At 50.5% G+C, this 13,791-nt stretch overlaps 1 protein-coding gene across 5 annotated transcripts in view; it reads right to left on the minus strand.

Annotated features, from left to right (window-relative positions):
* The window catches only part of LOC137353194 (estrogen-related receptor gamma-like), a 78,074-nt gene that overhangs the window by 45,761 nt on the left and 18,522 nt on the right, over positions 1 to 13,791 (minus strand). For 4 of the 5 annotated variants that reach the window (XM_068019243.1, XM_068019246.1, XM_068019244.1 and 1 more), the window contains exon 2: positions 7,193 to 7,309. In XM_068019243.1, the coding sequence (XP_067875344.1) occupies positions 7,193 to 7,309 (117 nt within the window). Of the gene's footprint in view, positions 1 to 7,192; positions 7,310 to 12,418; positions 12,424 to 13,791 lie in introns of all 5 variants that reach the window. The other variant, XM_068019241.1, reaches the window with a different exon arrangement.

Consider the following 13,791-nt stretch of genomic DNA (forward strand, 5'->3'; position numbering starts at 1 on the left):
GCCCTTTTTATATCTTTTATGTCGAGGGAGCCTTTATTCCTCAGTCCCCCTTTATATGCATATTCATATTTTTAAAATATCTTTTTTAAAAACAGATAAATAAACAAAAAATTCAAATTAAAATGGCATTCTCGGCGTCGACAATGCACGCCAGTCCCTGCGGTGCCAACCGGTCGCGGAAGGCCTCAAGCGCACCGGCGGACACCGCATGCTCCTTCTCCAGGGACACCCGGGCGCAAACGTAACCGTGGAAGAGGTGCAGGCAATCAGGGAGAACGGATCCCCTGACGGCCCGCAGCCTGGACCTGTGAATTGCCACCTTGGCCAGGCCCAGGAGTAGACCGATGAGGAGATCCTCCTCCCGGCCCACGGCCCTACTCACCAGGTGCCCAAAGATCGGGAGCGTGGGACTGAAGTGCAGCCAGAACTTGAGGAGCAGCCCCTTTAAATACTCAAGCAGGAGCTGCAACCTCGCACACTCCATATATACATGGAACACGGACTCGTCCAGGCTGCAGAAAGTACAGGTGGCCTGGGAGTCCGTGAAACTGCTTAAAAGTCTGTTGCACGGGACTGCCCTGTGCAACACCCTCCACCCCAAGTCCCCGATGTAAAGGGGGAGGACTCCCATGTAACGAGACCTCCATCGGGGTTTCCCCTCGCCGCCAGATGGCAACACGGACCGCCAGGGCGCGTCAGGCCAGTTGATGAGGGCGAGGAAGTGGAGAGTGTGCAGGAGCAGCCCGTGCAGGAAACCCCACCGTGCCGATTTAAATGGCACAGAGGGCATTTCCGAGAGGTGGCTCTGGTTGTGTGGGACTGGCTCCCAAGGAGGATTTTGGGGCTTAGGTCCAATGAGCAGTTCCAGCCAAGCAAGGGTCAGCTTGGCCGGGAGCGCTCTGCGCTCCTGAAACCCCCCGTCACCCGCAGTGAGGGGCGTCCCGGGGGCGTCGGCTACTCCTCCGCCCGTCGGTTCGTCCCTGGAGCCGGCCGCCCGGACAGCCGAGGCACTCTCCTCCGCCGGTGGGGGAGCGCCCTGACTGGAGGCGACCATGTTCCAGACTCTGAATAGATCCCGGTAAAAGACAGGCAACTCCCTCAGAGACGCGCGGCTAATGGACTCCACCGGGAGCTGCGTGTCGTCTTGAAGGCAGTGACACTGGCGGGAAAAATACGTCACCAGTGCACACCATCTGGGAGGATGCTCGACGTACAGGTATCTCTGCAGGGTCCGAAGGCGGAGAGTCGCATCCTGGGTGCGGCGCACACCAGCGACTGACCGCCCTCCTCAATCGGGAGACTCAGGACCGCGGCAGAGACCCAGTGTTTCCTTTTGCCCCAGAAGAAATCGATGAGTTTCATCTGGATCTTCGTGGCAAATACAGGGGGCGGGGCCAAAGTGACCAACCGGTACCACAACATGGAGGCCACCAGTTGATTTATGACCAACGCTCGGCCCTTGTAGGAAAGCACTCGGAGCAGTCCTGTCCAGCGCCCCAGCCGAGCGGTGACTTTCGCCTCCAACTCCTGCCAGTTTGCTGGCCAGGCTTCCTCAGCGGGGCTAAGGTGGACTCCCAGATAGAGGAGGTGCGTGGTGCTCCACGCAAAAGGTGTCATCTCCTCCGGCAGGGAGTCCACCCGCCACTGACCCACCAGGAGTCCGGAACATTTCTCCCAATTGATCCTTGCGGAGGACGCGGCAGAAAGGTCTGCTGGCAGTCGCGCATCCTCCGCAAGTCAACGGGATCTGTGACCGCGAGGAGCACATCATCGGCGTAAGCTGAGAGGACAACCCGCATGACCGGCTCGCGCAGAGCCAATCCCATCAACCTGCTGCGAAGCAGGCACAGGAAGGGCTCCACGCAGATGGTTATACAATTGGCCAGACATGGGGCATCCCTGATGCACTCCTCTCCCAAAGCGAAGGGGCGCTATCAAGGACCCGTTAACTTTGACCAGACACTCTGCGGTGACGTATAAAAGTTGGACCTGGGCCACAAAATGCGGCCAGAGTACGAAAGCGCGGAGAGTCCCGAAAAGGTTATCATGATCCACCCTGTCGAATGCCTTCTCCTGATTGATGGAGAGAAAGGCGACCGACTGACCAGTCCTCTGAGAAAGATAGATCAGGTCCTGGACCAGATGGATGTTGTCCTGGATGGACCGGCCCGGGACCATGTAAGACTGGTTGGGGTGGATCATGTGGGCCAGCACGGAGCCCAGGTGGGTAGACATAGCCCGGGCAAAGATCTTGTAATCCGTGCTGAGGAGGGAGACCGGACCCCAGTTTTTAAGCAGGTGGAGATCACCCCTCTTCGGCAGCAGGCCAATGACCGCTCTGCGCCATGAGAGGGGCATCTCCCCGGTCGCCAGGCTTTCCCCCAGGACCCACGCGTAATCGTCCCCCAGGACGTCCCAGAACGCCCTGAGGAACTCCACGGTCAGCCCATCCAGCCTCGGGGATTTGCCCCTTGAGAGTTGGTGTAGGGCGCCGGTCAGCTCCGCCAAAATGAGCGGAGCCTCCAATCCTTTAACGCCTTCCGGGCTGACCTGCGGTAGGTCCTCCCACAAAACTCTGCGTGCATCCTCGCTGGACGGGTCCAGATAGAACAACGTACTGTAATATGTACGGACCAGGAGGCCCATTCCCTCTGGATCCATGATGGAGGATCCATCGTCAGCCAGCAGCTTGACGAGCTGCTTACGGACCCCCCGCCATTTTTCCAGCGAGTATGAAGAAGGGTGAGGCACGGTCCAAATCTTCCAGGATCTGGATCCGCAACCTCACGTAAGCGCCTTGGGACCCTATGAGCTGCAGGTCCCTCAATGCGCCCTTCTCTTTGTACACCTGCCACAGGGCCGGGTCCACGACGGCATGACCGAGGCAGGACTCCAAGTCGAGCACCTGCCTCTCTAGGCGCCCGATCTCGGCTTTACGCCTCTTGAACGACCCCTTCGCTTACTCCTGACAGAAGACACGGATGTGAGTCTTGTCCACATCCCACCAGAGCCTCAAGGAGGGGAAGCCCCCCGCTTCCTTCTCCAGTAGGCCCAGAATCGACGGAACGAGTCCCGAAATCGCTCGTCCTCCAGCAGCCGGTTGTTAAAGTGCCAGTATGTGGACCCGGCCCGTGTGCGGAGAGGAGTGAACTCTGCCCACACCAGGTAGTGATCCGAGCACGGCACCAGCCGCATGGAGGCCGCCAAGACGCGGGAAACGTACGCCTGCGAAAAGTAGAGGCGGTCGATTCGCGACCCCCCTCCTCCAGACCTCCACGTGAAGGCGCTGGAGTCGGGATGGAGATTCCGCCAGACGTCCGCCAAGTTAAGGGAGCTGATCAGTCCCCTCAACTTCTCCACTGACGCCTGGCCGCGTTGGGAACTGGAGCGATCCCCCAGCTCGAGTGTACAGTTAAAATCCCCCCCCCAGGATGATGCACTCGCCGCTATCGATGGAGCTCAAGAGAGCGGACACTTCTTCAAAGAAGCGCGCTTGTAATGCGCCGGGCCTGGGCGCGTACACATTCACAAAGTGGAGCGGCACGCAACCCAGGCGAACGGCGAGGTGGAGCAAGCAGCCTGGTACTAGCTCCTTGACCCCCAAGATCTCCGGCTGAAAAGTCAGGGCCAACAAGATAGCCTACCCACTAGAAATAGGGTGAGGTGACTCATGTAGACCCCACCCTGCCACTCTAGGAGCCAGGTGGCTCTCCCAGAACGGTGTGGGTTTCCTGCAGAAAGCTCACTGCGTATCTCCCTTCCCTGAGGACTGAGAGATTGTGAAATCGGCGGTGAGACCCCCTGCTGCCATTGATGTTGAAGCTGGCAATGGTTATCTTCATGTCAAAGGTACTTAAAAACCGTCACCAACACCTCACTGTGAGGAGGGAGCGGAAGTGCACCTGGCCTTCCACTCCCCCAGCAACCCATTGAGGAACGCATTAAATCGGTGCCTCTCAAACAGTTTCGCGCCCGCGCCCTTGCCCACTTTCTTGAGAGCGGCACGGACGGATTGGATGAACAGCGCCAGATTCGACCAACGGCCAAGGGCCAGCTGAACTTTATTGCGGCAACTCCTGCATGCTGCGAGGAAATCCCGGAGTTCCACTGTGGGGATGAGAGGAGACTTGGTGGGAGGCACGACGGACTCCACCACCTCACTGGCGATGGAATCAAGATCATCCTACGTGCTCCACACCGAATCCCCATCCTCCTCCGGGTCGTCACCGCCAGCGGCCGACACACCCACCACACACTGTGGGGCGGACGTCCTGGCTGCACCTGCTGGTTCCGCTTCCGTCACGATTCCACCCCCAGGATTGATGGTGGAGGAGTCCTCTCTGGGTTCTAGAATGGAATTGGAGCCTGTAGGTACCAGCGGTTCAGGACCCTCCTCCACCTGACAATGAGTGGTCTAGGGGGGATGGAAGTGCCCGACTCCAGTGGCAGACTGGGAGGCTGCTCCAGGAGTGTCCCCAGGCTCCCCCACCACAAGCAGGGCTCAACTGGCTCCCCCCAGAGGGGCCATATATACAGGGGTCTCCCCCTCTCCTCCATCCTGATGGATAGGGAGCTCCTGCTCAGGCTTTACAGACTTGATGGTGGTGGTGGTGGCAGGGGGAACCTGGGGACCCGAAACAGGAGCCAGCACCCCTCCAACAGATGGGCCCTGCACCTCAGGGCCTTGTGTTACCTCTGTGGAGGTGTGCCTCCTCTTTTTCCCACTGGGACGCGGAGGCTCAGAGACCTCCATGTCATCAGAGGCCTCCGTCTCCGCACCCTGCTTTTTATCAGTTGCCCTGGGCAGGTGGGTTCCCTGGGAGTTGGCCTTGGGCTGAGCTCAGGCTTGGGTTATGTCACGGTGTCCAGGGGACGTGCCTCTCATTGTTTATTTTTGCTCCGCACCTTCCTTCCACTCGGACGGGCACTCGCCTCCCTGCCGGAGGCTGTGAAAGGAGTTGGCAGCTGGGAGGTTGGGACAGTTCTTATGAACATGTTGCAGACATGGCACCGCGCCCCGTCCAAGGTCCAGAAGACGCGATAGGCCGTCCCCTAGAACTCAACATTAAATTGTCCCTCTGAGACCTCCTCTCGCATCAGCTGTATAAATAGCTGGCGGCGGAAGGAATACGCATGCCGGAGGCTGTTTTCCCGAAGACCGAGCGGGACTGGGGTGATCCCCAACCTCACCTCCCCCAGATGGGGGAGGAGGATCTCACTGGGAATGAAGGGCGGGACGTTAGACAACATTATCCGCTGCGCAGTGGCCCCCAGAGGGTCCACCGGCAGGAATGTCCCCCCCACAGTGAGCCCCTTACTCAGGGCCAGGGACACCGCCTGCTCGGTCTTCAGGAACAGTTCAGCCTTCCCGTACATCTTCAAGGCTGCAACAATGGCCGAAGGGCCGACAACTTCAGCCATCGCCTTTATGCAAGCCTCGATAGATATGTTGGGGTGGGCATAGCTCTTCACCCCATGGCTAGAGGTGATCAGCTTGACTGGTGATGGCGCCACATGGGCAGTCGCAGAGGTGTTAGAGGGCCCCGCCGCTGGCACAGATGGACTCACCATGGGTCATGAGCTAAACCCCACCCCAATTGTAGGCCTACAGATTTAAAATAAAACAAGAAACTTAGTAAATAAATATATAATAAGTTAGGAGAGAGGCAGAGGGATACTGAAGAGGAAAAGGGAGGCTAGGAGCGATGACTTGAGGTGATATGACAAATAACAGTTCAATCAAACAGTCCTTCACAAGCTCTTCTTTTCTTCTGGTTGGGGAGAGGTGTCTTCACCTGGGTCAGCTGAAAGCTGCCCAGACACTGTCTGTCTTCTGCTTTCTTCGTAGCCAGGCAGCTTCAGCTGACCCAGGCTGGGCAATTGGGGTGGGGAGGGAGCTTCCTTGTATATTTAGTACAACTGCACGGCTCCCTGCAGAATTGTACAGCCCCCACTCCTTGTTCTTCCGGCCTCTCCAACCTCTCCCAACAGTCCAAATAAATATAAATCTGGTGCTCGACGCCCACCTCGAAATACAGCCTTATTCCAAAGTCTTTTCCTCCTCTGCAACAAAAGTTGTTCAAAAGTTTTTGCAGTTCTCTCCTCAGCTCTCCTCAGCAACTGACTGCAGCACCTCGTTGAGGCACTCAGCACTCAGGATTCCCAATCAGAGAGTAGCCACCCCTGTGCTGTACCTGTCCTGGGAGTGTTTGATGGGGACAGTGTAGAGGGAGCTTTACTCTGTTTCTAACCACTGCTGTTCCTGACACTGACTCAATTCCTGATTTACAAATAGGAAGGGAACTTCATAGTGATACAGTCCACTACTCCTGACACAATTAATTGGCTTAACCACCTGAATGTAAGATTATCATTGTTGCTGTCGATCTAGATGACCCAGAAGAAAGAGAAGCAGGTGATAGCACATGGCTCAGTTTTTCAAGCTTCTCATCCCTCGGAGGTTTTTGGATGATTTGCGATTGGAGAAAGCCATGAGACAGAGGAAAATAAACAGATAATTCACCAAATGCACATGGAATAAAGATTCACTAAAACTCCTTGTCTGTAATTTGTTCTCCCCTCTTTTCCTGAAGATGTGACTCTTGCCTGGGATAACAGGCTCTGTTGGTACCAACCTCGCTTTCGACTTCACCAAAGGGACTAATCGTCATGCGTGAAGCTGGGCAGGGAGACACCTGGGATCTTCTTTTTTGAAGGCCTTCTATAAGGGCGGGAACTGGTTTGCTTTAACCCTGCCTGGTGCTGGGATTCAGTCGGCAGGCTGTGGTGAGTTAGGCCGAGGGCGAGAGAGCACAGGGGAGCTGGAAAGTTACATTGAGAAAATGCAAATTCAATTACGTGTTTCTTCCCAAATGAGATCAGTGCCTACAGGAAGAGAGGTGGTCACCTCACTCTGTGCGGATGCTAATTTAATTAGCTGCCTGTCTCGCAGGGCCCTCTCACCCACCAGCAATCAGCTTATAGCAAAACACATGTCCAACTGCATCCCAATTGCTAACTACGTACAGCACGGATGTGCCTCAGCAATTTGCTCATTGCTCCTAACCCTTCATTTACCCACAGTACAAACTGGATAAGTGTATTGGACTATATGACCCGTGTGTGTCTCAGTGTCTGTTCCTGTACATGTACAGCACACAGCAGGTCTTCTGAATAACAATGTTCTATTTACCTTCTTTCATCATTCCAACTTTCAGACATTTCATGAAGCGACAGGATTGACAGGATTTCCGCCTGCGTTTGGTTATTTCACACTCATTCCTTGCAGGACAGCTATAGTCAATGTTACCTGTGGGGAAAAAGACACTGTTAGAATGTACAAACCTCACCTCGATCTTCATCCTGACCCTCATGCAGACCCTCGCAAAGAGTGAACACTGTTATATCTTTGACTCACATTCTATCTGTCTCATCATTTTGACCTCACTCTTATCTCTGGCCCCCAAAAGCCTTGTTCCTTTGACTCCAGCCTTCCTTTGTCCACCTTTGGTCCTTCAGTTTCCTCGGTCCCACTCTTGAATTCCATTGCTAAATTCCTTTACCTCCCTCTCCTCCTTTAAATCATTCCTTAAAACCTACTCCCCAGGCCAAACCTCTGGCTAATCCTCCTCCCTTTGGTTCAGTGTCAATTTTCCTCATTCCTTCTGTGAAAGACCTTGAGAAATTTTACTACATTCCAGACGCTGCAATACCTGGTTCTGTCTCTCTATCTTTTAGTCTGGGCAAAAAGGAATGATTCACTCTTGTCTGGAAGTGTATGGCCCATGTGTATCTCAGTATCAGCTCCTGTACATGTGCACAGCAGATAAAAGTTTTCTTTCTGGCACTGGGAAAATTTATGAATTACTGTGTATTTCCATGTTTGCATTTACTGAAAGACTGAAATCAGTTCTTAAAAAGCTTTGTCAGAATCTGCATCACTTGATCAGATTCCCAGCCCTCACAGTCTCACTCACAGCTGGGGCTTGAATGTAGGTGGCTGCCTATGAAACTACAGAATTGGAGACCAAAGGGTTGGCCTTGTTGGCCTGATCCTGCTGTAATCTAACAGCTGTAGCTTTCTGTGACACTGTGCCCGAGAACATCATGCACCAAATCTAAAGGCCAACTTCAGGGTCACCTCCAGCAAAGGCCCTACATCCCAGGCTCCAGGCCCGGCCCAGCCCCCAGCCCCAGGCCCCAGACTGTGTGATTGACCATAAAAAGGAAATACCTGTCTGATCAGCTTTCGCCCCTCTTCACCGTCCCCTGCGTCTGGCAGGTCTGCTGCTCATACCCACTCCAAACTTCATCCTGCAGCCATTGTGTGAGCTGAGGTAGCGAGTGCCTGGGTCTACTTAACCACAGCCAAACCTGGACCTGTCCTCATCCGCACACAAGTCCAAGAATAACTGGATAGAAATCAGCAGCATGAACCCTGGCTCTGATCCTCCCTCCACCCAGCAGCTCACTTGGTACTGACACCAAAGATAATATTCTGTATTGCTTTTCACTCAGCACAGCACTAGGAATTGATCACTATCCTCTCTATCTAGGAAATAACTGTGAGAATGTGGATCGTACTGTCCCAATCAACTGAGGGCTTTAAAAGGGAGAGAGATAACTACTTGGGAAGTAAGGGTATTAAAGTATTGGGGAGGCATCAGGGAATTGAAAGATAGAGTTTCCATGGATAACAAAATGTAGTGCAGGCTCCAGCTGTCGAATAGCCAACTGCTATTTCTATGTTCCCTGCTGGTCTGTACAGTTCCGTAGCCAACAGTGGACATGAGATGATTCAATGCTTGGTCACACCATGGGGAAGAGGCAGTGGCCCTGATTAAAGCTGCAGTGCTTGGATTAGACGAGCTCTCTGAGATATGTGCTTGCATTTAGCAATTAGTCTCCTCTCACTCCCCGGGGACTGCGCCGTTAATGAAATGTCGCGGCACTCAAACTCTGTAAACACTAATGAATATTGACTGTATCTTCTGCCTGATATCTCTTTCTTACAGAGTCAAGCACAGAGATTAGCAAAGTCATTAAATAAAAAGTAATTAATTAAAATCCTTGCTATCCTTTTCATATGCATCTTCTTGTCAAATTTGCAAATTTCATCGTGAACAAACTGAGCAATACAGAGAATATAAATTTTTTGATTTAAATATTTCTGAAGAAAAATCACAGAGTTTAAATATTAATTCAATCCTTATTGTCAAATTACTGTGATATACAGTGTCTGGGAGACCAATGCTGAGATTTCTCCTTTCCTTAAACAGCAGCAAATAGGACTCAGGATGAAAGGAATTCCCGAGTAAAGAAATGGATTGTTTTGTGCTCATCAAGGTAAGGGGTATTAGTGTTGCGTTTAAACACTCTCCTATTTCTTGCTACCAGTATCCCCATCAAACAGTTCCAGGGCAGGTACAGTACAGGTTAGATTCAAAGTAAAGCTCCCTCTGTACCGAACCCATTAAACACACTTTTTCCAAGTAAATGAAAAGAACAATTTATTTAATGCCGCTGTAATTATTTTCCTGGTTGCTTGCAGCACTGACCAGGAGATAAATATTTAATTCCAAGAAACTCCAATCTTGAAACTCAAACCTTGCATCCTACATGAGTGTGGCATTTCCTCAACTGCCTTTCTGAGTGATTGCCGATCTAAAGTATATTGTGAGCACAGTGATGCTGTTGGCCAGTAAGGCAGCATAAAACTCCCTTTATATGATCCATTTGGTAAATAATGGTACAATGCCACACCAAGCAGGTTTATGTGAGTTTGCCAGGCAGCAGAGAAGCCTCTCTAACTACTGGGTTTGGGAGAGGGAAATCATCCTGGGATCTTGCTATTGATTGCTATCCTGAGACTCTTGCTGTAAAGAGTATGTTTGTGGATATCTGGTGAGAACAGGATTGGGCTTGGTGTGTTGCATTCACAGTTCAATAGCCTGTTGATAGTCACTGTGTAGGCATACACAGTCTCACACATCAATAATGGATAATTTTTCTTCTTGTTATGGGATGACCTTAAGAGCTGACCACCTTAAGAAGCTGAAACTGAAGGCCACCAGAGGAAGTGATGACATGTCACACATGACCAGGGAGCTGTGAGTGTAGCTCAACAGAGTGAGATGTGTTTAGATGTGGCTCATACAGTAACTATATATATGTTCTGGTTAGGTTGTAATAAAAACCCACATGTTCTTTGGTTATTACTTGCAGTCCTGTGAATCTTACAATAATTCACATTGCAAGGGAACAAGTAGTATTACATGGTGGCATTTATATTTTCCAAAGACAACCAAATATTATATTTAGTTTAGTTATACAGCACTGAAACAGGCCCTTCGGCCCACTGAGTCTGTGCCGACCATCAACCACCCATTTATACTAATCCTACACTAATCCCATATTCCTACCACATCCCCACCTGTCCCTATATTTCCCTACCACCTACCTATACTAGGGGCAATTTATAATGGCCAATTTACCTACCAACCTGCAAGTCTTTTGGCTGTGGGAGGAAACCAGGGCACCCAGAGAAAACCCACGCAGACACAGGGAGAACTTGCAAACTCCACACATGCAGTACACAGAATTGAACCCGGGTTGCTGGAGCTGTGAGGCTGCGGTGCTAACCACTGCGCCACTGTGGCAATGTTTGATTTTTTTTCTGAAGAACCCACTACGAGAGAGCAAAGAACAGCAGATTGTTTACCTGGAGGGGCTGAAGATCCTGGAGAGCAGTTGGGAGGAGACCCCACAACAGTGCACTGAGCTAGGCTACAGACAGGACCCTGGGAGGTGTTGCAACTCTGTGAGTACAGCAGGCAATTTGCCAGGGGATCAGAGCTTTCAACTAATCTGGCAGTGGGTCGACAAATTTGAAAAGCAGTAGCTGAAGCCAGTACTATTTTCATTTTCCCAAGTTTGTTTTGCTTCATGGCGGGTCCTAAGCCAAAAAGAGAGGGAAGAACTCAACAGTGTCACTGGAGGTCCACAGCGCAATGAGAAAGCCTGGTTGTGGCAGCTGCTGGTACTGCAAGGTGAAACTGGCTGCAGAGAACAGCGCTGTCTCACAGTTAAAAAATTGAGCTGTGCAAACAGAAAGCAGCTGTTGTGTCTCACTCTTAAAGGGGCAGGCCTGCAGAAAATTAATCTGTTTAAACAAGAACAAAAGAAGTGTGCCTGTGAAAAAGAAAACCTATAAAACATCCTATATTTATATTTTTAAAAAAGCAAGATTATTTAGACAATGACTTTCGGATATCCAATTATAGATTGGAAGGTGTCGGACATAGCGTCTGAATTTAAACTGTTTCAACAGCAAATGAAACTTTGTTTCTTGAATCAAGAAGTGAGCAAACCAGAGAAACAAGCTATCAAGATTAAGATTGCACTGGGCAATGAGGGACTTGGATCAATACATCAGGATTATCAGCTGAGGATCAGAAGGACCTGAGCAAGCTATGGGCATTCCTGGAGCAGTAAATGAAGGTGAAGGTAAATTTCCGTGTACATAGGCTTGAGTTTATGACCTACCAGCAAAGGCAAGATGGGTCCATTGACCAGTTTGTTGCAAGATGCTGAGACAAAGCTCAATAATGCGACTTCACAGATATCAAATTGTCAGAACAGGTTACAAAGCTAGTAAACGTATTTACCTCACTAAAGACCTTTCAAAAAGAGCTACTAGTAAAGAAGAAAGGGCCCACTATAGATACAGCACTCAATGATGGAGGGAAATTTGAAGCAATCATGGCTGGGTGGCAACAGTTACAAGCGTTGGAAGCGGTTATGACAATCGGTATGGTAACCAAGACTCAGAAATCTACTAAGCCTTGTGACAGATGTGGCCTGACTCACCCAATCCGTAGTTGTCCGGCATACCAGGACCTGTGCAAAGCTAGTGGCATGAGAGGACATTGGGCAGGGCAGTGCAGAGACTGAGCTCAGATACTGCACACAGGAATGGTGGCTGATCACATGCAGAGAGGACATCTGCAAGACAGGATGGCAAACACAACAAAAGATATACCAACACACAACACAAGCCCAAGCAGGTACATCAGAGAGACAGATTGTCAGCAGGACATGGATGAAGAATACACTCATGCAAACAGCGAGCAAGCATTTCACATTGTCAATCTGGATCAACATGTCAATGTTATTTCACAATCTGAGGCATTCGCCATGATCAGGATTATATATCCACAGAAGATTGGCAGGATGGGAAGCCAATCGCTTTTGTGTCAAAGCGTTTGTCGCAAAGCCAATTCAATTACTCTAACATCGAACATGAAACCCTAGCTCTGGTTTTTGGTATTGCTAGCTTTTATGCCTACTTGTTTGAAAAACATTTTACCATGGAGACTGACCACAAGCCACTTGAAATCATATGGCGTGAACTGCTCACGAGTGCTCCTTTGTGGTTGCAGAGACTTTTGTTGAAGGTCCAGGGCAACGATGTGACATCTAATATAAACCGGGCAGCAAAATGGTCGCATCGGACACCCTGAGCAGGTTGCCTAACCCGAATAAAGATGCAGATGTCTTACTAGATTTGCATGTCCACATTGTAGATAATGAGATTGAGAATGTCCTAAAAATCGACCTCATGAGTTTTGGACCCCACGAATACAAGCGACTAAGAGATGAGCCAGCACGTAACCCTATCCTATCTTTGTTGTGGAAGGTGATTGTGGAAGGATGGCCTGACACCATCCAGGAAGTAACTGAACGTCTACTCTGTTTCTGGCCGTATTGAGACGAGCTCGGTTTATCACAGGGGGTGATTTTCAAAGGGAAACAAGTCCTGATACCCGAAGCTCTGCATTCTGATATTCTAACCCAACTACATCAAGGGCATTTAGGAATAAAGTGTACCAGACGCCTTGCCAGAGAGACGGTCTACTGGCCAGGAATCAACAGTGATGTTGAGACGGTGGTGAAATCCTGTGAGGCAGGTCAACGCTGTTAGCCAAATCAATGGAAGGAACCATTGATCCCACATGAAGCACCTTCACATCCATAGGCGAGGATTGGCACAGATTTATTTCACATTCAGGGTGATGATTTCCTCCTTGTTACAGATAACTTAACCAAGTTTCCGATCATCAGGCAGCTATGCGATGTGTCAAGTGCAGTGGTTGCTGATACGGTCAGTGCTCTCTTCAGCCTATTTGGCGTGCCGGAAGAAGTTATCTCCGATAATGGGCTGCAATATGCAGGAAGACCGTTCCTAGACATGTGTGCCAGGTGGGGAGTCCGTCATGTGACATCATCGCCGCATTATCCAAAGTCCCACTGATGACTGAATGCAGGGTGCACACCATCAAATCATTCATTTTGAAGTGTAAGCAGATGGGACAAGATCTCAAAGTTACAATGCTGCACCTCTGAACTACTTCATCGGACATGGGCTTACCGCTGCCTGCAGAGTTGATGTTTGGAAAGCAGGTAAGAACTACTCTGCCCAGTCATCATCTCCCTAAGTTTTCCACGGTAAAAGATATACTTCTGTCTAAATGAGGGAAGATGAAGGTATCGTGTAACAGGCAAGTGGGACCAGAATCAGCTCAATTGCGAGTAGGACAGAAGGTCAGAGTTCTCAATTGTAAGTTGGGAACTTGGTATCCTGCAGATGTTGCTAGGATATGTGACTAGTCCAGACTGTATGAGGTCCAGACACCCAATGGTGTGATTCTCAGATAGAACCAAAGTCAACTCAGAGAGCTGTACCAAAACACTACATGTGACAACCCTGTGGCATCGTGGACATGTTCAAAG

Source organism: Heterodontus francisci, chromosome 40 (assembly GCF_036365525.1).
Source record: "Heterodontus francisci isolate sHetFra1 chromosome 40, sHetFra1.hap1, whole genome shotgun sequence".
Taxonomy (NCBI): Eukaryota; Metazoa; Chordata; class Chondrichthyes; order Heterodontiformes; family Heterodontidae; genus Heterodontus; species Heterodontus francisci.